An 18,951-nucleotide genomic window follows, 5' to 3' on the forward strand; every position below is an offset into this window, starting at 1 on the left:
GAGGTTTATACCACCCAAGTCAAAACAGGCTTATATAATCAGTCGGCAAGATGTGTCCAGCTGGTCCTGAATCCACATATCAGTCGGCACCACAAATTCCAGTAAACACCAAGAAGTGTAAATACATGTAGCCTTGTTGGAGCCAGAGATACGGTAACCACATAACATGCATAATGGGAAAAAACTCACATAGTGTGATACCGTACAAGGTAGTATTTATTAAAAAGATTAAAAAATGAACACTCACATTTGGAAGAACATCATAGGCATATCACAAAGTGCAAGAGCGATGTGTGTGAATGGGTCCACCCGGCGCATTCAACTAAACAGTCATCATCTGAGGTCACCCAGTGAGTACGCCAGTAAGTTTCCAGAAAAAAACATGCAGTAATGGAAAGAGCACCAGACCAAAGGAGAAAAGAGGCAAATTAAATGATTTGTTTATACTAAAAAAGCAGCCAATGCATTTTGGGGGTCAGAAAATTGTCCCCTTCATCGGGGGTGGTTCCACTTTGAAATCCATGTCGGTGCATTTTCCTGATTGCAGAGAGTAAGCGGTTAGACATACAAACCCTCCCTTGCATGGCTGTCAAATTGGGATAAGCGGCTGCAGTGGCAGCGTCCAAATAGACATGAATGGTCCATGACTAAGGACTAACGTCCGAAACACGTAGGCTGTTTTACAGCATTATACATGTATTTTCAATAAAGGAATACTATTTTTTGAATGTCATCCCGAGTGTCGACCATCCCTTTCCTTATACTGCCTTCAGGTGGATGCACGGAACACCTGTGCAGGCAAACATGACCCTTCGCTTGGGAGTATGCTTAGAGGTAGAGTGATGGTCATTTTGGGGCCGATTTATGGAGCATAAGCATCAGGGGCGTGGCCGTGCTTCCGAAACCATTCTGATTGGCCTATTACAGTGGTAGGTGGCTCCCAGGTCCATAGCTTCAGATCATCTCCACGCCGAGTCACCCAGCCGGCGTCCAGCCGAGAATCATTGAGGCTCCAGCTCCCTGCTGCTTACAGTTCACTCCCCAAGGGTCACATCGGCGGTCACTGTCACTTTGCTGGACCTGGCAAGCCCGCATCCACTGAGCACTATGTGAGTGCAATCTATTTCTGTTACTGAATTTTATTTCCAATAAACCATGCTGTATTAGGACTTGCCTGGTGCTTCTCTTCCCTCTCTTACTTTTATCTTCCACAGCCCTTACCTGAAGCAGCTTCACCATCCTCTGCAGCATTCTTAACAGAGACTTATTTAAAGGGCCATATGCCACCCCTATTATTATATTGAAACACGTACTCTGTTTCTTACAAACTTTTAATTGCATCTTTTTGATGTCACTTTTTTATATTTACATTATAAGACATTTAAAGCGGATCTCCCATGCAAAAACATTTGTTTTTTTAGGGCCAGTTAAATAGTTAATAGCGCTGCTTATATAAACTCACGTTTTTGGTGTCCTACGTCCGCTCCTCTGTCATTCTGCCTGCAATTTAGAGTTATATTCCGCTGTTCGTGCCGTTGCCATTTTAACTGTGGGCATTAGAAGCCCACAAGCAGGCACTTCCTTGTTGCGGTGATGCTGGGGGGAGCCGCGGCGTCAGCTTCTGTGTTGCCATCACAACGGCAGGCGTCGCAATTTAAAGTAACCGCCCCGTTGTGATGTAAACACATTCTCATCTACAAGACAAGTCGCATTGATAGACCGGACTCGCGTCACTTCCTGGTTCACAAATCGCGCAATATTTTCTCTCCCAGCTCCGCACTGAACACTCGGAGCGATGAGAGAAGCTCCCAGAGCACACTGCGTGGTTCGGGAAGTGACCTCATGCCCGAAGAATACCCGCAGTTGTGCTCACTGGAAGGCTCATGAATGTAAAGGTACTGTACATATCCGTTTTAAGCTTTTTTAATATCGGCAGTAATATTAAGGTAATGTTGAAATTAGGGTGGAGCTCCGCTTTAAGTATTTGGATACCTTTGTTGGCACTACCATGTTTCTTTTTAGCGCTGAACTCCACGAAAGCTTTGTGTGTATTTTATATTTTGAAGGTATGGAATAATTATAGCCATCATCATAAGTTAAAAAAAAAAATCAAATCTGTTTAGAAAGCGTTGTTCCGAAGCCCCATTTGTTTTATTGAATAGGAGAAAAAATTGCCAGAAGCATGAAACCTGTCACCTGACTCTGACAAGTCTTTCCTACTATCTAGGGTGATTTTGCAGAGAACTCACCCTGGGGCATCGGAGGCTCCAAACTGAACAATGCATGTTTATAAATAAAATGTAAAATCCGGGTACGTATCGAAGCAATTAGAGCGGTGTCCTGTGGTGTGTGCAGAAAGCGTACACCAAGTTTTGTTTTCTGGTTCCTTTACTTTATCCCATGGTAATAGGTAGTGTATGCATACGTGAATCATGTCTGTTGCAAGTAGTTTACTCACATCCCTTAAGCCTTGTAGCTTTTATATTAAAAACTACTTTAGCTGTGTTTGGAACATTGATAAGATCCCAACCACAAATTAACTGCAGTTTCATTTCTGTGCAATTGTTTGGTCTAATTGGATGACTTAGATTCCAGGCAAAACATGACAATATTCATATTGACTGACGGTCCCATTGGCCATTCACTGTCTGGATACTTCTATTATATGCATGAATTCATTAATGATTCATACCGTGTATATTCATCAGTCTAGCATTACATTCGGCATAGTAGCGCGAGCTACAGTATGCCGGTCTTACATTTTTTATCCCCGTACTCACTGTGCTATTGTACATTGAAGATTCCGACTCCCGCGGGGAATGGGCGTGCCTATGGAGAGGGAGGATGATTGACGGCCGGCTCTGGCACGTCACGCTCCCCGAAGACAGCCGGAGTAGGTCTCGGCTCTTCACGGCGCCTGCGCACAGGCTATGCGCAGGCGCCGTGAAGAGCCAAGCCTATTTCGGCTATTTCCGGAGAAGCGTGACGTGCCAGGGCCGGCCGTCAATCACCTTCTCTCACCATAGGAACGCCCATTCCCCGGAATCTTCAATGTACAATAGCACAGTGAGTACGGGGATAAAAAATGTAAGACCGGCATACTGTAGCTCGCGCTACGATGCCGAATGTAATGCTAGAATAAAAAAAAAAAAAAAATTCTTTTTTAATAGGGTGAACCCCCGCTTTAAGCTAGTGCATTGTTGGTTCACTTACCTTTTCCTTCAATTTCCCTTCTAAATGTTTTTTTTTCTTTGTCTGAATTTCTTACTTCCTGTTCCTTCTCAGTGAGCTTTCCACCATCATCCAAGCCGTGGTTAGTCATCCAGAACAGCTTACTGAGGAGGAACAGAAAGTGAGAAATTCAGACAAAGAAAACAAAGAAAATAAAACATTTAGAAGGGAAATCGAAGAAAAAAGTAAGTGTACTAGCTTAAAGCAACCTATTTAGAAAATAAAAAACAAACCTTTACAATCCCTTTAAGCCATTCAGATGGATTTGCTACAGAAGTTCTCTTTGAACATCCAATCATGTGTGAAGCAGAATAAACATGATTTCTTGATTTCAGTAGACAGAGTTTTATTTTATTTTATAAGTTTAGTGAACTTTCAATTTGCTAAATTAACAGGGGCAGATTCACATACAATTGCATGGGCGCAGCGTATGTGAGATACGCTACGCCGCTGTAACTTACTTTTGGAAGCTTTGAATCCACAAAAAAATGTTGCCGTAAGTTACGGCGGCGTAGTGTATCTCTTGCGGCGTAACGGCGCCTAATTCAAATCGGCGAGTAGGGGGCGTGTTTCATTTAAATGAAGCGCGTCCCCGCGCCAAACGAATTGCGCATGCGCGTCCCTAAATTTCCCGCCGTGCATTGCGCTAAATGACGTCGCAAGGACGTCATTGTTTTGACATGGACGTAAATTACATCCAGCCCCATTCACGGACGACTTACGCAAACAAAAAAAAATATTTTGCGTACGCCACCAAATAGCAGCTTTAACTATACGCCGAAAAAAGCCAAACGGAAACGACGTAAAAGAATGCGACGGCCGCTCGTACGTTCGTGGATCATCGGAAATAGCTAATTTGCATACTCGACGCGGAATACAACGGGAACGCCACCCAGCGGACGCCGAAGAATTGCATCTAAGATCCGAAGGCGTACGAAGACGTACGCCTGTCGGATCTAACCCAGATGCGGTCGTATCTTGTTTTGAGGATTCAAAACAAAGATACGACGCTGGAAATTTGAAAGTACGCCGGCGTATCACTAGATACGCCGGCGTACTCTCTTTGTGGATCTGCCCCACAGTATATGTTCCTTTACCAAATACACCCTAGTCTTTGGTGCCATAAATGTCCAGTTTTTTTTTATTTTCAATATAATACCTTTACAAATACATGTTCCTATAACTTTTTTATTTTCCATTGGATTTTTATTGAAATTTTGTAGAAATATTGAAATGCAAGTAATGAAAAGAAAAAGTAGAAACGTTTTCAGTGGATACTCAATACAGGCAGTGGCTGCCCATCCATATGGGGTGCATGGGCACTGCTCCGCCATCCATGTGTTTGGCCCCCTAATCTACATGCAGGGTTGCAGGACGCATGGATTGCAAGCAGGGTTTTTTTTTTAAGCATGTGAGGCTCTAATAGGCTTCAAAAAGGGCCACCCAGTTGTATGAAATTAGCGAATGAATATTCGCTATTGTCACACTAATTCTCTTCCTGGCCAATCATTGAAGCGGGTCGTGAGACCCGTTTCCCTATTGGCCAAAAGGAGAACCGTTGCAATTGGCCTAGGAGGAGGAGGGAGGAGATGCCATAATGCCGAGGAGGAGAACCAAGGGGAAGCTACCGACCATTGCCCGTGCCATAGATGGGGTAAATGCCGGGCTGGGAACCGTCCGACGATCAGACGGGGGACAGGGGGGTTGTGGTTGTGGGTGACCTGACGGGGGGTGTCTGTGGGTGCACTGTTTGACGCCCTTCCCCTCAGAAATATACCACCAGCCACCACGGAATACAAGTAGTTGATGTGCCATATCAGGGACTGTTGACAATCTTGAGTCTGACCTTTGTTATTTGTTATTGTTGTACATAAGTTACGCATAGATTTTATATAGTTAGAAAATAAATGTCTCTTTCAATCAACCCATGAAAGACAAATCTAACCACTTCAGCCCTGGAAAATTTGGCTGGCCATCACTGCGCCGCTTTAACTGACAATTGTGCAGTGTTGCGACTCTGTACCCAAACAAAATGGACATCCTTTTTTTCCCACAAATAGAGCTTTCTTTTGGTGGTATTTGATCACCTCTGCTGTTTTTATTTGTTGTGCTATAAACAAAAGAAGAGCGACAATTTTGAAAAAAAAAACACAATATCTTTTACTTTTTGCTATGATAAATATCCCCAATGTTTAAAAAAACAAAAGCAATTTCTTTCCTCAGTTTAGGCCGACATGTATTCTTCTACATATATTTATAAAAAAAAAATCGCAATAAGCGTATATAGATTGGTTTGTGCAAAAGTTATAGCGTCTACAAAATAGGGGATAAATTTATGGCATTTTTATTATATTTTTTTTTTTTACTAGTAATGACAGTGATCAGCGATTTATATCGTGACTGCAACAGGTCGGACATTTTTGTCACATTTTTGGGACCAGTGACAATTATACAGCGATTAGTGCTATAGAAATGCACTGATTAATGTATACATGTATAAATGTCACTGGCAGGGAAGGGGTTAACACTAGGGTGCGATCAAGGGGTTAAATGTGTTCCCTAGGTGTGTTCTAACTGTGGCCAAATCACTGGCCAATCACGCGAGCCCCCTAGTGGCCAAAAGGCGAAGCAACATAAGGAGATGTCGTTTCACCCAGGGGAGCCAACCTGCTGCAGTAAAACTGCGGCTGCTGGTCCAGAAGCGGTTAACACACTGGGGAAATAGAGGAAGGAGAAGAAAGAAAAGAAGGAAGGAAAGAAAGAGACTCCCATCTGATCCTTCTGTCCTTCTTGCCCTTTGAAGAGGGTTATTTATTGTGTACCAGAGATATATTGTACCTGGGGTTCCATATTTTTAGTCATTCAAAATAGCAAATAATTTTTCATTCATCAAATCCACATTAATTTATCAGTGTAAATGCGATAGATAAAGTTTTTGAGGATCCAGTGCTGCCCTTTTTTGTTTTGCTCCCCGCTCTCTCTTCTTTCAACTTTTTTACTACTGTCTTGTTACCTGTCATCCTCTCTCTCAAGCTCCATTGCTACTAATATTTATTTTTTACTCCTATATATTAACTCTGAAATGCTACCCTGAGTAGACACTGTTTTACATATAAGTACATGTAGTTGCCAAGGTTGAATAAAACACCAGTCAATTCAGCTCAACCTATGTGGGTGTGTATACAGTATGTATTTATGTCTCTACCTATTTCCATATTGCTGTATATTGTGTTCACTAGGATGCTCATCTAAAAAAAATGATTTTGAACACTTCCCACGGACACCACCGATTGTTCCACATCCTTAACACTCTAACAGTAAAGAACCCCCTACGCAGTTTAAAGTGGTTGTAAACCTCAGATATGAAATATCAACAAAGCATATACCTATATAGTGTGTACATGTCTCAAGTAAGAGTACTAAGTGTCATTTCTGTCTGCTGTCCCATTCCTCTGCTATCTGCATTAGTCACCTCTGACACGTTTTCCTGACACCATGAGGTAAAAAAGGTGACAGGGGAAGGGCCGCCAGTTGATTGACATACTCAACTATGTTCCTGTGTGCTGTGTGAAAGTGTATGTGTTCCTTCTCTCCAATCAGCTGTCAGATCTCTCCTTGCTGAGCTATGCAGTGTGTCATTTCAGCTCTCCACCCCCTATTTCCTGACAGTTTAGACAAGCTTTAAAAACTCTGGACTTTGAATGGATGTAGAGAAGAGTAAACTGCAGATAAGCAGGCACAACTTATGTAGGAGGATTGGTTTTATCTCTGTGTATGACCTGGGACCAGTCACATGTAAGGGTATATGTAAGTGTTTACAAGCACTTTAAGGTGAAACCGCTTCTCATCCAACTTCTTTGAGTGGCCATATGTCTTCTTAAGAGAAATGAAAGCATAGGTGCATTTATGGCAATGCAAGGTCAATCATATAGTCCTTTGAGCTGCAGGCTCTGTATGTTGGATGGGGGATACACAGTCGGTAAACTCAGGGCCATCTTTGGGGGGGGGGGGAGTAGAAGTGGTCTCCAAACATAAAAAAAAAGAAGATACAGGCACCTCTGAGTGTAGACTGTTACATATTTAGTAGTAGAATAAAAGAGTAAAATGCATATGGAAGACATTAGTAATAGGCACAAATAATTTTTCCGGTGGAAGGAGGCTTCACTGGTCCGCGTTGAGGGCCGTTTACGCCAATCGTGGAGTTTTCCTGGCTGGCAGGATTCTGGTAAGGTGGTGGATGCTTGAGAGTTGGGGCTGGAACACAGGCTGGAAAGTAGTGTCGTCCGTGATGGTTCAGCAAGCTTGAGAAAGTAGCGTGTGCTGAGTGTATTCCCCTAGTGCGCGTGCGCCGTTGATGCCATTACAGACGACACTGTTTCAGCCTGTGTTCCAGCCCTCACTCCCAACCATCCACCATCTTACAGCATCTTGCCAGCCAGGACAACTCCATGAGTGGCAGAAACAGCCCTCAACACGGACCAGTGAAGCCTCCTTCCACCAGAACATTATATGTACCTATTACCAATGTCTTCCGTGTGAGTTTTACTCTTTTACTGAGTTTTATTCTTTTATTCCACTATTAAATACGAGGCGCCTGTATCCTTTTTCTTTTTTGTCTTCTTATGGGACCTGAGACTAGTTTTCTACCTAAGCTAGAATCACTATTTATATATTTGTATGCTGGGATCATGTCTCCTCTTAAAGCGGAGCTCCACCCTAAAGTGGAACTCCCGCTGATCGGAACCCTCCCCCCTCCGGTGTCACATTTAACACCTTTCAGGGGGAGGGGGGGCAGATACCTGTCTAAAGACAGGTATTTGCACCCACTTCCGGCCACACAGTCTCGGGCATTACGTCATCTCCCGTCCTCCCCCCGTTGTGCTCTGGGAACACTCGGCTCCCAGAGCACAGCGGGAGCCAATCAGCGGTGCAGCGCAACTTGCACATGCGCCGTAGGGAACCGGGTAGTGAAGCCGGAGCGCTTCACTTCCTGGTTCCCTCAGTGAGGATTGCGGGGGTAGCAGCAGAGTGATGAGCGATCGCTCGTCCTCTGCTGCGGACGGCGCTGCACTCCAGGACAGGTAAGTGTCCTAATATTAAAAGTCAGCAGCTGCAGTATTTGTAGCTGCTGGCTTTTAAAAAAAAGTTTCAGCGGACATCCTCTTTAAGTGACTCTTCTCCAGGGAAAGAAAGTTTAATGTGTGTAGCTGTTCCTCATAACTAAGGTCCTCCAGTTTCCTTGTTAGCTTTGTTCCCCTTCTCTGGACTCTCTCCAGTTCCAGCACATCCTTCCTGAGGACTGGTGACCAGAACTGGACGGCAATGCGGGGGACAGAGCAAACATGTGGAAGAAGGTGCTCTGGTCAAATAAGATCAAAATTAAACTTTTTGGCATAAAAGCAAAACGCTATGTGTGGAGGAACACAAACACTGCACATTACCCTAAACACAATCTCCACCGTGAAACATGGTGGTGGCATCATGTTGTGAGGATACTTCTCTTCAGCAGGGACAGGGAAGCTGGTCAGAGTCAAATACAGGGCAATCTTATTAGAAAACCTGTTAGGCCCCATACACATGATAGAATTTATCCGCAGATACGGTTCAGCGGACCGTATCCGCGGATAAATCCTCTCTAAGATTTCAGAGGATTTCAATGCGATGGCGTGTACACACCATCGCATTGAAATCCGCGCTGAAATCCTCTGCCGATGACGTGTCGCGCCGTCGCCGCTATTATGACGCGGCGACGGGCGCGACGCTGTCATATAAGGAATTCCACGCATGCGTCTATTCATTACGGCGCGTGCGGGGAATCCCTTTGGACGGATGGATCCGGTAAGTCTGTACAGACGAGCGGATCCATCCGTTGGAATGGATTCCAGCAGATAGATATTCTGTGCATGTCGACAAATATTTATCTGCTGGAAATCCATTCCAGGGGAGATTTATTTGCGGATAAATATCCGTTGGCGTGTACACACCATAGGATCTATCCGCAGAAACCCATTTGATGGGATTTATCTGCGGATAGATTCTATGGTGTGTATGAGGCCTTAGAGTCTGCAAAAGACTTGAGACTGGGGTGGAGGTTCAACTTCCAGCAGGGAACCAACCCTAAACATACAGCCAGAGCTAAAAATTGAATGGTTTGTAGCAAAGCATATTCATGTGTTAGAATGGCCCAGCCAAAGTCCAGACCTAAATCCAATTAAGAATCTATGGCAAGACTTGAAAATTGCTGTTCACAGACGCTCTCCATCCAATCTGACAGAACTTGAGCTATTTTTCAAAGCTGCAAAGCTGGTAGAGACATACCCAAAAAGACTTGGAGCTGTAATTGCAGTGAAAGGTGGTTCTACCAGGTATTGACTCAGAGGGGCTGAATACCACACTTTTCACATTTTTTTTTCCAAAAAAGTTTGAAACGAATTTATCATTTTCCTTCCACTTCACAATTATGTGCCACTTTGTGTTAGTCTATCACTTAAAACCCCAATAAAATGCATTTACGTTTTTGGTTGTAACATGACAAAATGTGGAAAATTTCAAAGGGTATAAATATTTTTTCAAGGCACTGTATGAGTTTTGTAAAGTGTTAGAATTATAGTTTATTCTCTTGAGTAAATATCTTTTTTTTAATGCATAGTAATGGTCCGCTGGCATTGCTAGCTGCGGCTTGGCATTGCATGCTGAGTCTGTCATCTACCATCTACAAGGACCCCCCAGATACTTTTCTATCCTTGATTCCCCCAGAGGTTCTCCCCTACCTTTTATAATTTCATATACTGTAGCTCTTTTCAAAAGTCCCATGGCTCTTACAGAAAATATCCCTGACACCTTCAAGGTCTTTTGGTTGTATAGTTTATATTACTGTATTACTGTGTATTGCTTCAACTTCAACCTTAAAGCGGGAGTTCCACCAATTCCTTTTTTTTTTCCCTTAGCTTCCTGCTCGTTCGGTCTAGGGGAATCGGCTATTTGTATTAAAATATGATCCGTACTTCCGACGGTCGCATCCATCGCGTCACTCGTAGCCGAAAGAAGCCGAACGTCGGTGCGGCTCTATACTGCGCCTGCGCACCGACGTTCGGCTTCTTTCGGAAAATCGTGACGCGATGGATGCGACCGTCGGAAGCCTCTCCGAAGACTGTCAATCAAGAAGGAACGCCCATTCCCGCAGCCCATACCCGGAAGCGGCGGAGAAGATGCATCTCAAAAACGGGTAAGTACGGATCATATTTTAATACAAATAGCCGATTCCCCTAGACAAAACGAGCAGGAATCTAAGCTAAAAAGTGCTCTCTAAGGGTGAACCACGGCTTTAAGACTGTTCCTTATCCAAACGTGACCAATTTTTATTATTTTAAAGTGTTATTAAACCCAAAACAAAAAATGTAATATATTGCAGCTTACTAATCCTGGTAGCTGCATTTGTTTTTGTTTTTTGTTTTATTTCACTCCGTTTTCACCTGGTGATCTGGCCAGTAACACATCCTCTGTATTATAGTGTCCCCACTCTGGATGAATGAACACGGGGGGAAACTTTGAACAGCAGCATTGTTAGTCTGGGGGAGGGGAGAGTTAGATGTACTAGCAGATTTAAATACACCAACAAATTAAAGCCAAACTACAGTTAAAACTCTATATGGAGTTACAGCAAACTAAGATAAGATAAAGATAAAGGCTTCACATGAAGAAATACAAGTTGATAATGCTGACCATTGTATGCACCCCTTTCAGTGTTAAATGGTTTGCCTCATCCCTGTAACTTACCGTATATATACTCGAGTATAAGCCCGACCCGAATATAATTGGCCGAGGCACCTAATTTGACTACAAAAAAAATGGGAAAACGTATTGACTTGAGTATAAGCCTAGGGTGTCCATGTGCATGCCTAACTGTGCCTTACTGTGCCCATGTGCATGCCTCACTGTGCCCATGCCTCACTGTGCCCATGCCTCACTGTGTCATGCCTCCTGTGCCCATGCCTTACTGTGCCCATGCCTCACTGTGTCCATGCCTTACTGTGCCCATGACTAGACTAACGTTTAACGTGAGTGTCTATGGAAGGGGTGCCCGGGTTTGAAAAATTGGAGCCGTAGGTCCCCCATACAACAAACTTTGCACCCTTGTAGAGGAGAAATGGAGATACATGTGTGGCAAGTTCTGGGTCCAGGGGACCTACGATCGGCCGGTACCAGGTCCCCAAATTTACCAGAGAAATTACCGTTTAACATGGGAGTCTATGTAAGGGGTGACCGGCTTTGAAAAATTGGTGCTCCCCGGCCGTAGGTCCCCTGGACAACAAACTTTGCACACTTGTAGAGGAAGAGAGGGGCTACATGTGTGCCAAGTTTGGGGTCCAGCAGCTGGTACCGGGCCCCAAAGTCTGGGAGATCAGGTGCAAAAAGGTGACTTGAGTATAAGCCGAGGGAGGCTATTTCAGCACAAAAAAATGTACTGAAAAACTTGGCTTATACTCGAGTATATACAGTATCTGCAGAAGAGCTTGTTCTTTTGAAAAACAGACTTACTGGCTGGATTAGGTGGAATTAAAGATAGAAAGCCTAAAAAAGTGTGACCACACACTTTAAGCGGAGCTCCGTCGTAAAAAAAAATATTAAAAGCCAGCAGCTACAAATACTGCAGCTGCTGACTTTTAATATTAGGACACTTACCTGTCCTGGAGTCCAGCGACATCGGCAGCAGGAGACGAGTGATCGCTTATCACTCTGCTGCCCCCACCGCCATTCACGGTGAGGGAACCAGGAAGTGAAGCATTGCGGCTTCACTGACCGCATGCGCGAGTCGTGCTGCGCCGTGCTCACTGGTCCCCGCTGTGTTCTGGGAGTTGTGTGTTTACCAGAACACAACGTGTGGGCAGGGGATGGGAACTGACGTTCTGCCCGCAGACTGTATGGCCAGAAGTGGGTGCAAATACCTGTCTTAGACAGGTATCTGCACCCCCTCCCCCTTAAAGGTGCCAAATGTGACACCGGAGGGGGGGAGGGTTCTGATGAGCGAAGTATCCACTTTAGGGTGGAGCTCCGCTTTAAGTTTGGTCTATTTGTGCAGTTGAACCACCTCTGGGTTCTAAACGATATGAACTCTGCAGGATCCTGATCTGTTCAGTGTTGTTATCCTCGCTACATGTGTGAAAGATAAGGCTGGATAGTGCTTTATCGTTTAAACGCTTTTTATTAAAAAATTATTATCCAAAGTACTCACATCTTATGGGTGCTTACAGCGCACCACTCTGTAGCAGGCAGAAATGTTAAAAACTCCAATGAGATTGTATGCCGTATGCCTCCTCCGCAGCTGCTTGAGCTGGCGATGGAGCCTCTTCCTACACCATCTTGTCCCCTCCCCACGTGTCGACGCAGATGATGCGTCTTCCACAGGGGGATTGTGTGACACAATTCCCGTGAGAACCACACAGGGGGAGCACAAATTTGATGTCACAAATTTTTGGAAAAGTGTGTAGCACCATCACAAGGATTCAATTATATTGAAAGCATAAAGGACTTTATTGATGAAATATGAGCACTTTTTGTCACTTTAAATGAAAAAATATTAATTATATTCAGCACGTCAGCACTTTATTAATATCATGTAATGTTTATGTCATTGATTAATATCTTTGTATTGGATTTATGAGTTATTGCACAGTTTTGCTTATCGTGTATAGTGTGGCATTTTTTGTTTGATTGATAATATTGAGCACAAACTTATGGGAGTGTGATTAGTGCCAGCAGCTGAACACACTGTATGGATATATAAATAGGTTATCTCTAGTGAATATCTCTAGCAGCTCGCAAGATTTTTAAGTTTGCACTTACCGTATTTATCTGCGTATAACACGCACACCAAGTTTAGGAGAAAATTTTAAGGAAAAAAACTTTTAGGAGGGAAGTTAAAGGATAAAAACTTACATTTAAATGCCCATCAATGCAGCCTTATCAGTGTCCATAGGCAGCCTTGTCCATCGTTGCAGAATGATCAGTGTCCATCTGCAGCCATGCCCAGTGTCATTGCAGCTTTGCCCAGTGTCCATGCAGCCTTGCCCAGTGTCCATGCAGCCTTGCCCAGTGTCCATGCAGCCTTTCCCAGTGTCCTTGCAGCCTTGCCCAGTGTCCTTGCACTGGGAAAGTTACCGCCGCATCGCAGAGATAGACAGAACCGGATGTCCTGTGTACTCGGCTGTACTTGGCTCCTCTCGCAGTCCCGCCCCTAGCCCAGGCTCCTATGATGAACATAACACAGGTCCAATGACGGTACTGGGCGTGACTGCGAGCGGAGCGGAGCCTAGCCGAGTACACAGTGCACTCGGCTATGTGTATATCGGCGGCGCTCGCTCCTCTTCCCCTCACAGACAGCGGGAATCAGCGTATTACACGCACCAAGGATTTCCCCCTGATTTTAAGGGAAAAATAAATACGGTAGTTAAAGTAGTTAAAGTCATTGGAAAGTAGAAGTTCTTTTTACATTAATGTATTCTATGCATTAAGGTAAAAAAAAAAGTCTGTGTGCAGCCCCCCAATCCTTAAACCTACTTGAGCCTGATCCTTTCTATAACTCCTCACTTGTCATGGAGGCAGCAATGGGAGCCATTGGCTGCTGCTGCTGTCAATCACAGCCTGTGAGGAGAGAGCAAGAAGCAAGGCTGAGCGATGCTGTGTGTGTCTATAGATGTGGCTCTGGATCAAGCTTGCACGAGTGCCCCAAAAGCAAGCGGCTTTCAATGGGGGGCACTCGGTAAGGGGGAGTAGCCACAAGCACCGGCGGAGGACCCCAGAAGAGGAGGATCAGGGCTGCTGTGTGCAAAACAGACACTGGTTTACCATGGCTGAGTTTGGTTGTGTTCAACAGATAATTATTGATTGTTTATTTTTCAGGGATTCATTTGTTTGTTTGTTTGTTTTTAAAAAAAATGAGAAACAGAGTTGCTATAAAGCAATAAATTATAGTTACCATAATGACAAAGCTCAGTTGTTATTGGGAAAGAGTTTCCTCCTGGCCACCTCTATACTTTACTACACTTTACTTTCAGTTGCATTGTTGCAATAGGAAGCACTGCCCCCTTTAAAAATACACAGTGAGCTAATGTAAAACCAAAGTTCAGAAAGCTGAAGGAAATGGCAGAGATACCACATTCCATGCAACAGGTCTGGTGCTGACTTTTGGGACAAGTGCGGGTGCAAAGGATCAGAAATAATGGAAATCCTCACTGTAAACTGAAGACTGTTGCCATAATTTCAAGTAAGAGAAATGTGCTTCTTGTGTTGAAGGATCCAGGCCAAATGGCAGTTTAAGCAGCTTACAGTAAATTAAAAGTGTGGCCAAAGCTGTTTTGGTCATACTTCTCCTGTGAGTCACAGGAATGAACTTAGATCTGCTCTCCTGTAACCCACATTCAACCGACAGTGGTCTAAATTTTGCTGTTGGCTGATGTTACAGAGCCGGTCCAGGTTCTGCAGGGATCCTGACAATAATGTCGGGATCCGCCCTGATGGCTCAGCTGCTCCTGCTGCTGCCCCCGCCACAGCCCAGTGCTCCAGTGAGTACTGGAGGGGCAGAGTTGTGACATGCAGTGTCCGATCTGCGCCTTAGTTTGGACCAAAAAAACGGAGCAATCAGCAGTCTTTGATCGCTCAGTTTTCGTTTTTGAATCAACTGGGAACAGCTGCAGCATCGGATCGATGCTGCAGCCTTCTAGGTAAGTATGTAAAGTTAGTTTCTTTTCACTTTCCTGCATTTCTCTTTTAAGAAGAGAAGCTTGCTGTAGTGTTCAGCAGCTGACACACTTCTGGGAGATTCTGGGAGACTTCTTGTGTCAGATGCTGATATTTTCCACCACGCTGCAAAGTTTTACCTGCAACCCCATTTCACTGCAAGGCACAGTAGTGTAGAAGAGCATGACAGAAGAAACCACAGGGTGCAGACGAATGATGAATACCCTTTAGCAATCATCTCTCTTCATCACAGTAGAAATTTGCAACGTGGGCAACAGAGCAGAAAAATATTTACTTTGCAGCAAATTCAGCTTTTTGCTTTTTTCTTGTATTTTAAATAAAGACAGAGTTGTATTAATGTGACCCTAATAAATAAAAAGTACCTTCTATTGCTCTCAGCCTTCTCCAAATCTCCAAATTCCTTTCTTTACTTGCTGCTGTGATCAGACTTCCTGTTAGAGGGTGGCTACGTTCCTTATCCATGGCCTCACTGTATGTAGGAACGTAGCCAACCTCTCTTTCTCCCCCACCAGGTAGACCAGGGACTGTATGTATAAACAAAGCCACCCTCTCTCCCTCACCCACCAGGTAGACCAGGGACTGTATGTATGAACATAGCCAACCTCTCTTTCTGCCCCACCAGGTAGACCAGGGACTGTATGTATGAACATAGCCACCCTCTCTCCCTCACCCACCAGGTAGACCAGGGACTGTATGTATGAACGTAGCCACCCTCTCTCCCTCACCCACCAGGTAGACCAGGGACTGTATGTATGGATGTAGCCACCCTCTCTCCCTCACCCACCAGGTAGACCAGGGACTGTATGTATGAACGTAGCCACCCTCTCTCCCTCACCCACCAGGTAGACCAGGGACTGTATGTATGAACATAGCCACTCTCTCTCCCTCACCCACCAGGTAGACTAGGGACTGCATGTATGAACGTCTCCACCCTCTCTTCCTCACCCACCAGGTAGACTAGGGACTGTATGTATGAACATATCCACCCTCTCTCCCTCACCCACCAGGTAGACCAGGGACTGTATGTATGAACGTAGCCACCCTCTCTCCCTCACCCACCAGGTAGACCAGGGACTGTATGTATGAACGTAGCCACCCTCTCTCCCTCACCCACCAGGTAGACCAGGGACTGTATGTATGAACGTAGCCACCCTCTCTCCCTCACCCACCAGGTAGACCAGGGACTGTATGTATGAACGTAGCCACCCTCTCTCCCTCACCCACTAGGTAGACTAGGGACTGTATGTATGAATGTAGCCACCCTCTCTCCCTCACCCACCTGGTAGACTAGGGACTGCATGTATGAACGTCTCCCTCACCCACCAGGTAGACTAGGGACTATGGGATTTGTATTGTTCGACTGCAACTAACATGCATGGAGACGGGACGTGTTGCGGTCACCACACTGTTTCTATCCCGGAAAGGACTGGTGTTCGATGTTAGCCGATCGGCTCTTGATTTTATGTGAGATTTTCTCAACTTTGCTGTATGTGCAATACATTTTTTATCAAATAAAGTCTTAGCAATCTTACACTATGACGAGATTTCTATTTGGGGTTTGTCTGCCGAAGGGCATATGGGTTCACTCCAGTGATTGGATACGTGGGTGCAAGTCCCTGGGTCAGAGGTCTTCTTTCCCTGGTCAGTTCCTATCTACGCAGACATCTGAGCATACAAGGCCTTGGCGTGGCTAAATCCACAAGCCCGTATTACTTGCCATCTGGTAAGCAAGTTTTTCTCCAGGTGGTGGTGTACACAAAGATGGTGTGAATCACTCTGGTATTGTTGCAATTACGGATGGATTTTCACTTCACCAATATTGGGTGGTCAGACATCATTTGTACCCACAACCCCATGGATTTGTAATTAATTTATTTAATTTATTTAATGTATAATTAGCGCGGTTCCTTTTTGATTATGTTGTATTTTGTGTTTATCTCACATTTGAGTTGCAGTTTTTTAATCCAATACTTTAGTTTAATTTAGAGTTCATTCACATTAGCGCGGTATTAACCCATTACCATTAACTAACATGCACAGATTGTTCCAAACAGACAGAAGTGAGGAAAGAAAAGGAGAGGTTTAGGAGCTTGTGAAGGACCTTACAAGGAGGCAGAAAAACACAGCAGGAAAGAATTTAATGAAAACTAGATTACATAACCATTAAGTATTGGATGTGTATGGATTGTTTTTGGAGAATAATGATATTGTATCTTGTTACTTTAAGCCTTTAAAGCCTAGTACACACGGGCCGAATGTCGGATGACATCATCCAGTTCAATAAAAACCATCCGACATTCAACCCGTGTGTATGGCAGCCGGTCTGACAAAAGCTGTCCATGTGGAAAACCAGCAGCCGACTGGCTCCCCGAGCCATTGGCTGAGAGCGCTGACCAAAGTGTTCTGGCGGTTGGGCCTTCCCTTTGTCAGAACACAACAGCTCAGCAGAGGAGATCACTTAACTAACATTGGGTCGTTAGTACAGCGACTCTGGAGCTGTCAGGTTTTTTCATTCAACCAGCTGGGTTGAATGAAAAAAAACTTTTATACCCCTTTCACACTGAGGCAGTTTTCAGTCGTTTTAGCGCCTGTAAAGCACCTAAAAACTGCTTCTCATGCCTCCCCAGTGTGAAATTTTGAGTGCTTTCACACTGGGACGCTGCTTTTGCGGGACGTGGGAAACAAATCCTGCAAGCAGCATCTTTGGGGTGGTGTAGGAGCACTGTATACAGTGTTCCTACACTGTCCCTGCCCATTGGAATAAATGGGCAGTGCATCCAAAGCGGCTGAAAAGCGTTTTGGAAGCGCGGCAAAACGGGCCCTTTTAACCTCTTGTTAACCCTTTCTTGGGGGTTAAAAGTGCCTTGCTAGCGGCCGAAAACCGTCGCTTAAACAACGATAAAGCACAGCCCCAGTAAAAGGGGTCTTAAGCCCTGTATACACAATCGGATATCTGATGGAATCTAATCCGATGAATAGTAAATACAGCTGTGTGAATAGTGTACAAATGTATGTCCTTATCAATGAAAAAGATCTATGTAATATACTTATTCATGTCTCTATTTTTCTTTTAGGCTCTTGAGAACCCAGTCATTGGAATGGTATTACAACAATGTGAAAAGTCGCTTCAAACGTTTCGGCAGTGCCAAAGTTCTGAAGAATTTGTACAGAAAGCATAGACTCGAAAGCGGAGCAAGTGCTGAAATTTTAGGTGAGGACATTTTGCACAAATTTTGTATAAAACAGTCTATCTATATAACAGCTTAAATCTGTTCTCCCTAACTAGCATCCCTTTTACAAAGCTAAGAAAATCAAACTGAGTAAATGATGTCTGAATGGTCAGTAGATCCCGTGATATGGGCAGCTAAAGTTATGTACCATTTGGGAGACTGATGTCCAAGGCAAAATTCAGTTTTAACAAATAAAATAAACATTTTACTAGGATAGAAAATTCCCAGTACCTTGTCCTGCTCTTCCTGTGTGTAAGTACTTACCTGCAGTCCTGCTTCACTGCAACTGGGTTCTCCAATCTGTGCTGCTATCCTTATCTTCCAGGTTCTACAGGCAGGTACAGAAGGGCAACAGAGCAATTGACTTCTGCCACTCTCAGCCAAATTACTGGGAGGAGGGAGCAGAGGCATGGATTTCCAGCACTGTGTGTGTCTATGATTGCATCCAGCACCGGCTGGGGGCACACATGCATGGTTGTCTCCTTAGCAGTCAACAAGCTAAAGAGAAACCCACAAATGGGAGGGAGGTGCCTGGGGATTGGCAGCAGGAGAAAGAAGGAGGCCACTTGAAAAAAAATCATTATTTTATTTAATTGTAAGCCTCCACTTCAGAAAAAAAAATAGGATTTAATATCACTTTAAAAAATCAAGATACTGTATAATTTCAGATATAGGTTCTCAAGCCATTACAAAGCTTGATTGGAGTTTTTTAGTGCTCTTCTGTAAAGTAGCA

General features: G+C 44.3%; 1 protein-coding gene across 1 annotated transcript in view; it reads left to right on the top strand.

Moving 5' to 3' along the window:
• LOC120941120 (myosin VIIA and Rab interacting protein) overlaps positions 1-18,951 on the top strand; it is a 344,153-nt gene that overhangs the window by 158,090 nt on the left and 167,112 nt on the right. The window contains exon 5 of the mRNA XM_040354396.1: positions 18,063-18,199. Within this exon, the coding sequence (XP_040210330.1) occupies positions 18,063-18,199 (137 nt within the window). The remainder of the gene's footprint in view (positions 1-18,062; positions 18,200-18,951) is intronic.

This window comes from Rana temporaria, chromosome 5, assembly GCF_905171775.1.
Source record: "Rana temporaria chromosome 5, aRanTem1.1, whole genome shotgun sequence".
Classification (NCBI taxonomy): Eukaryota; Metazoa; Chordata; class Amphibia; order Anura; family Ranidae; genus Rana; species Rana temporaria.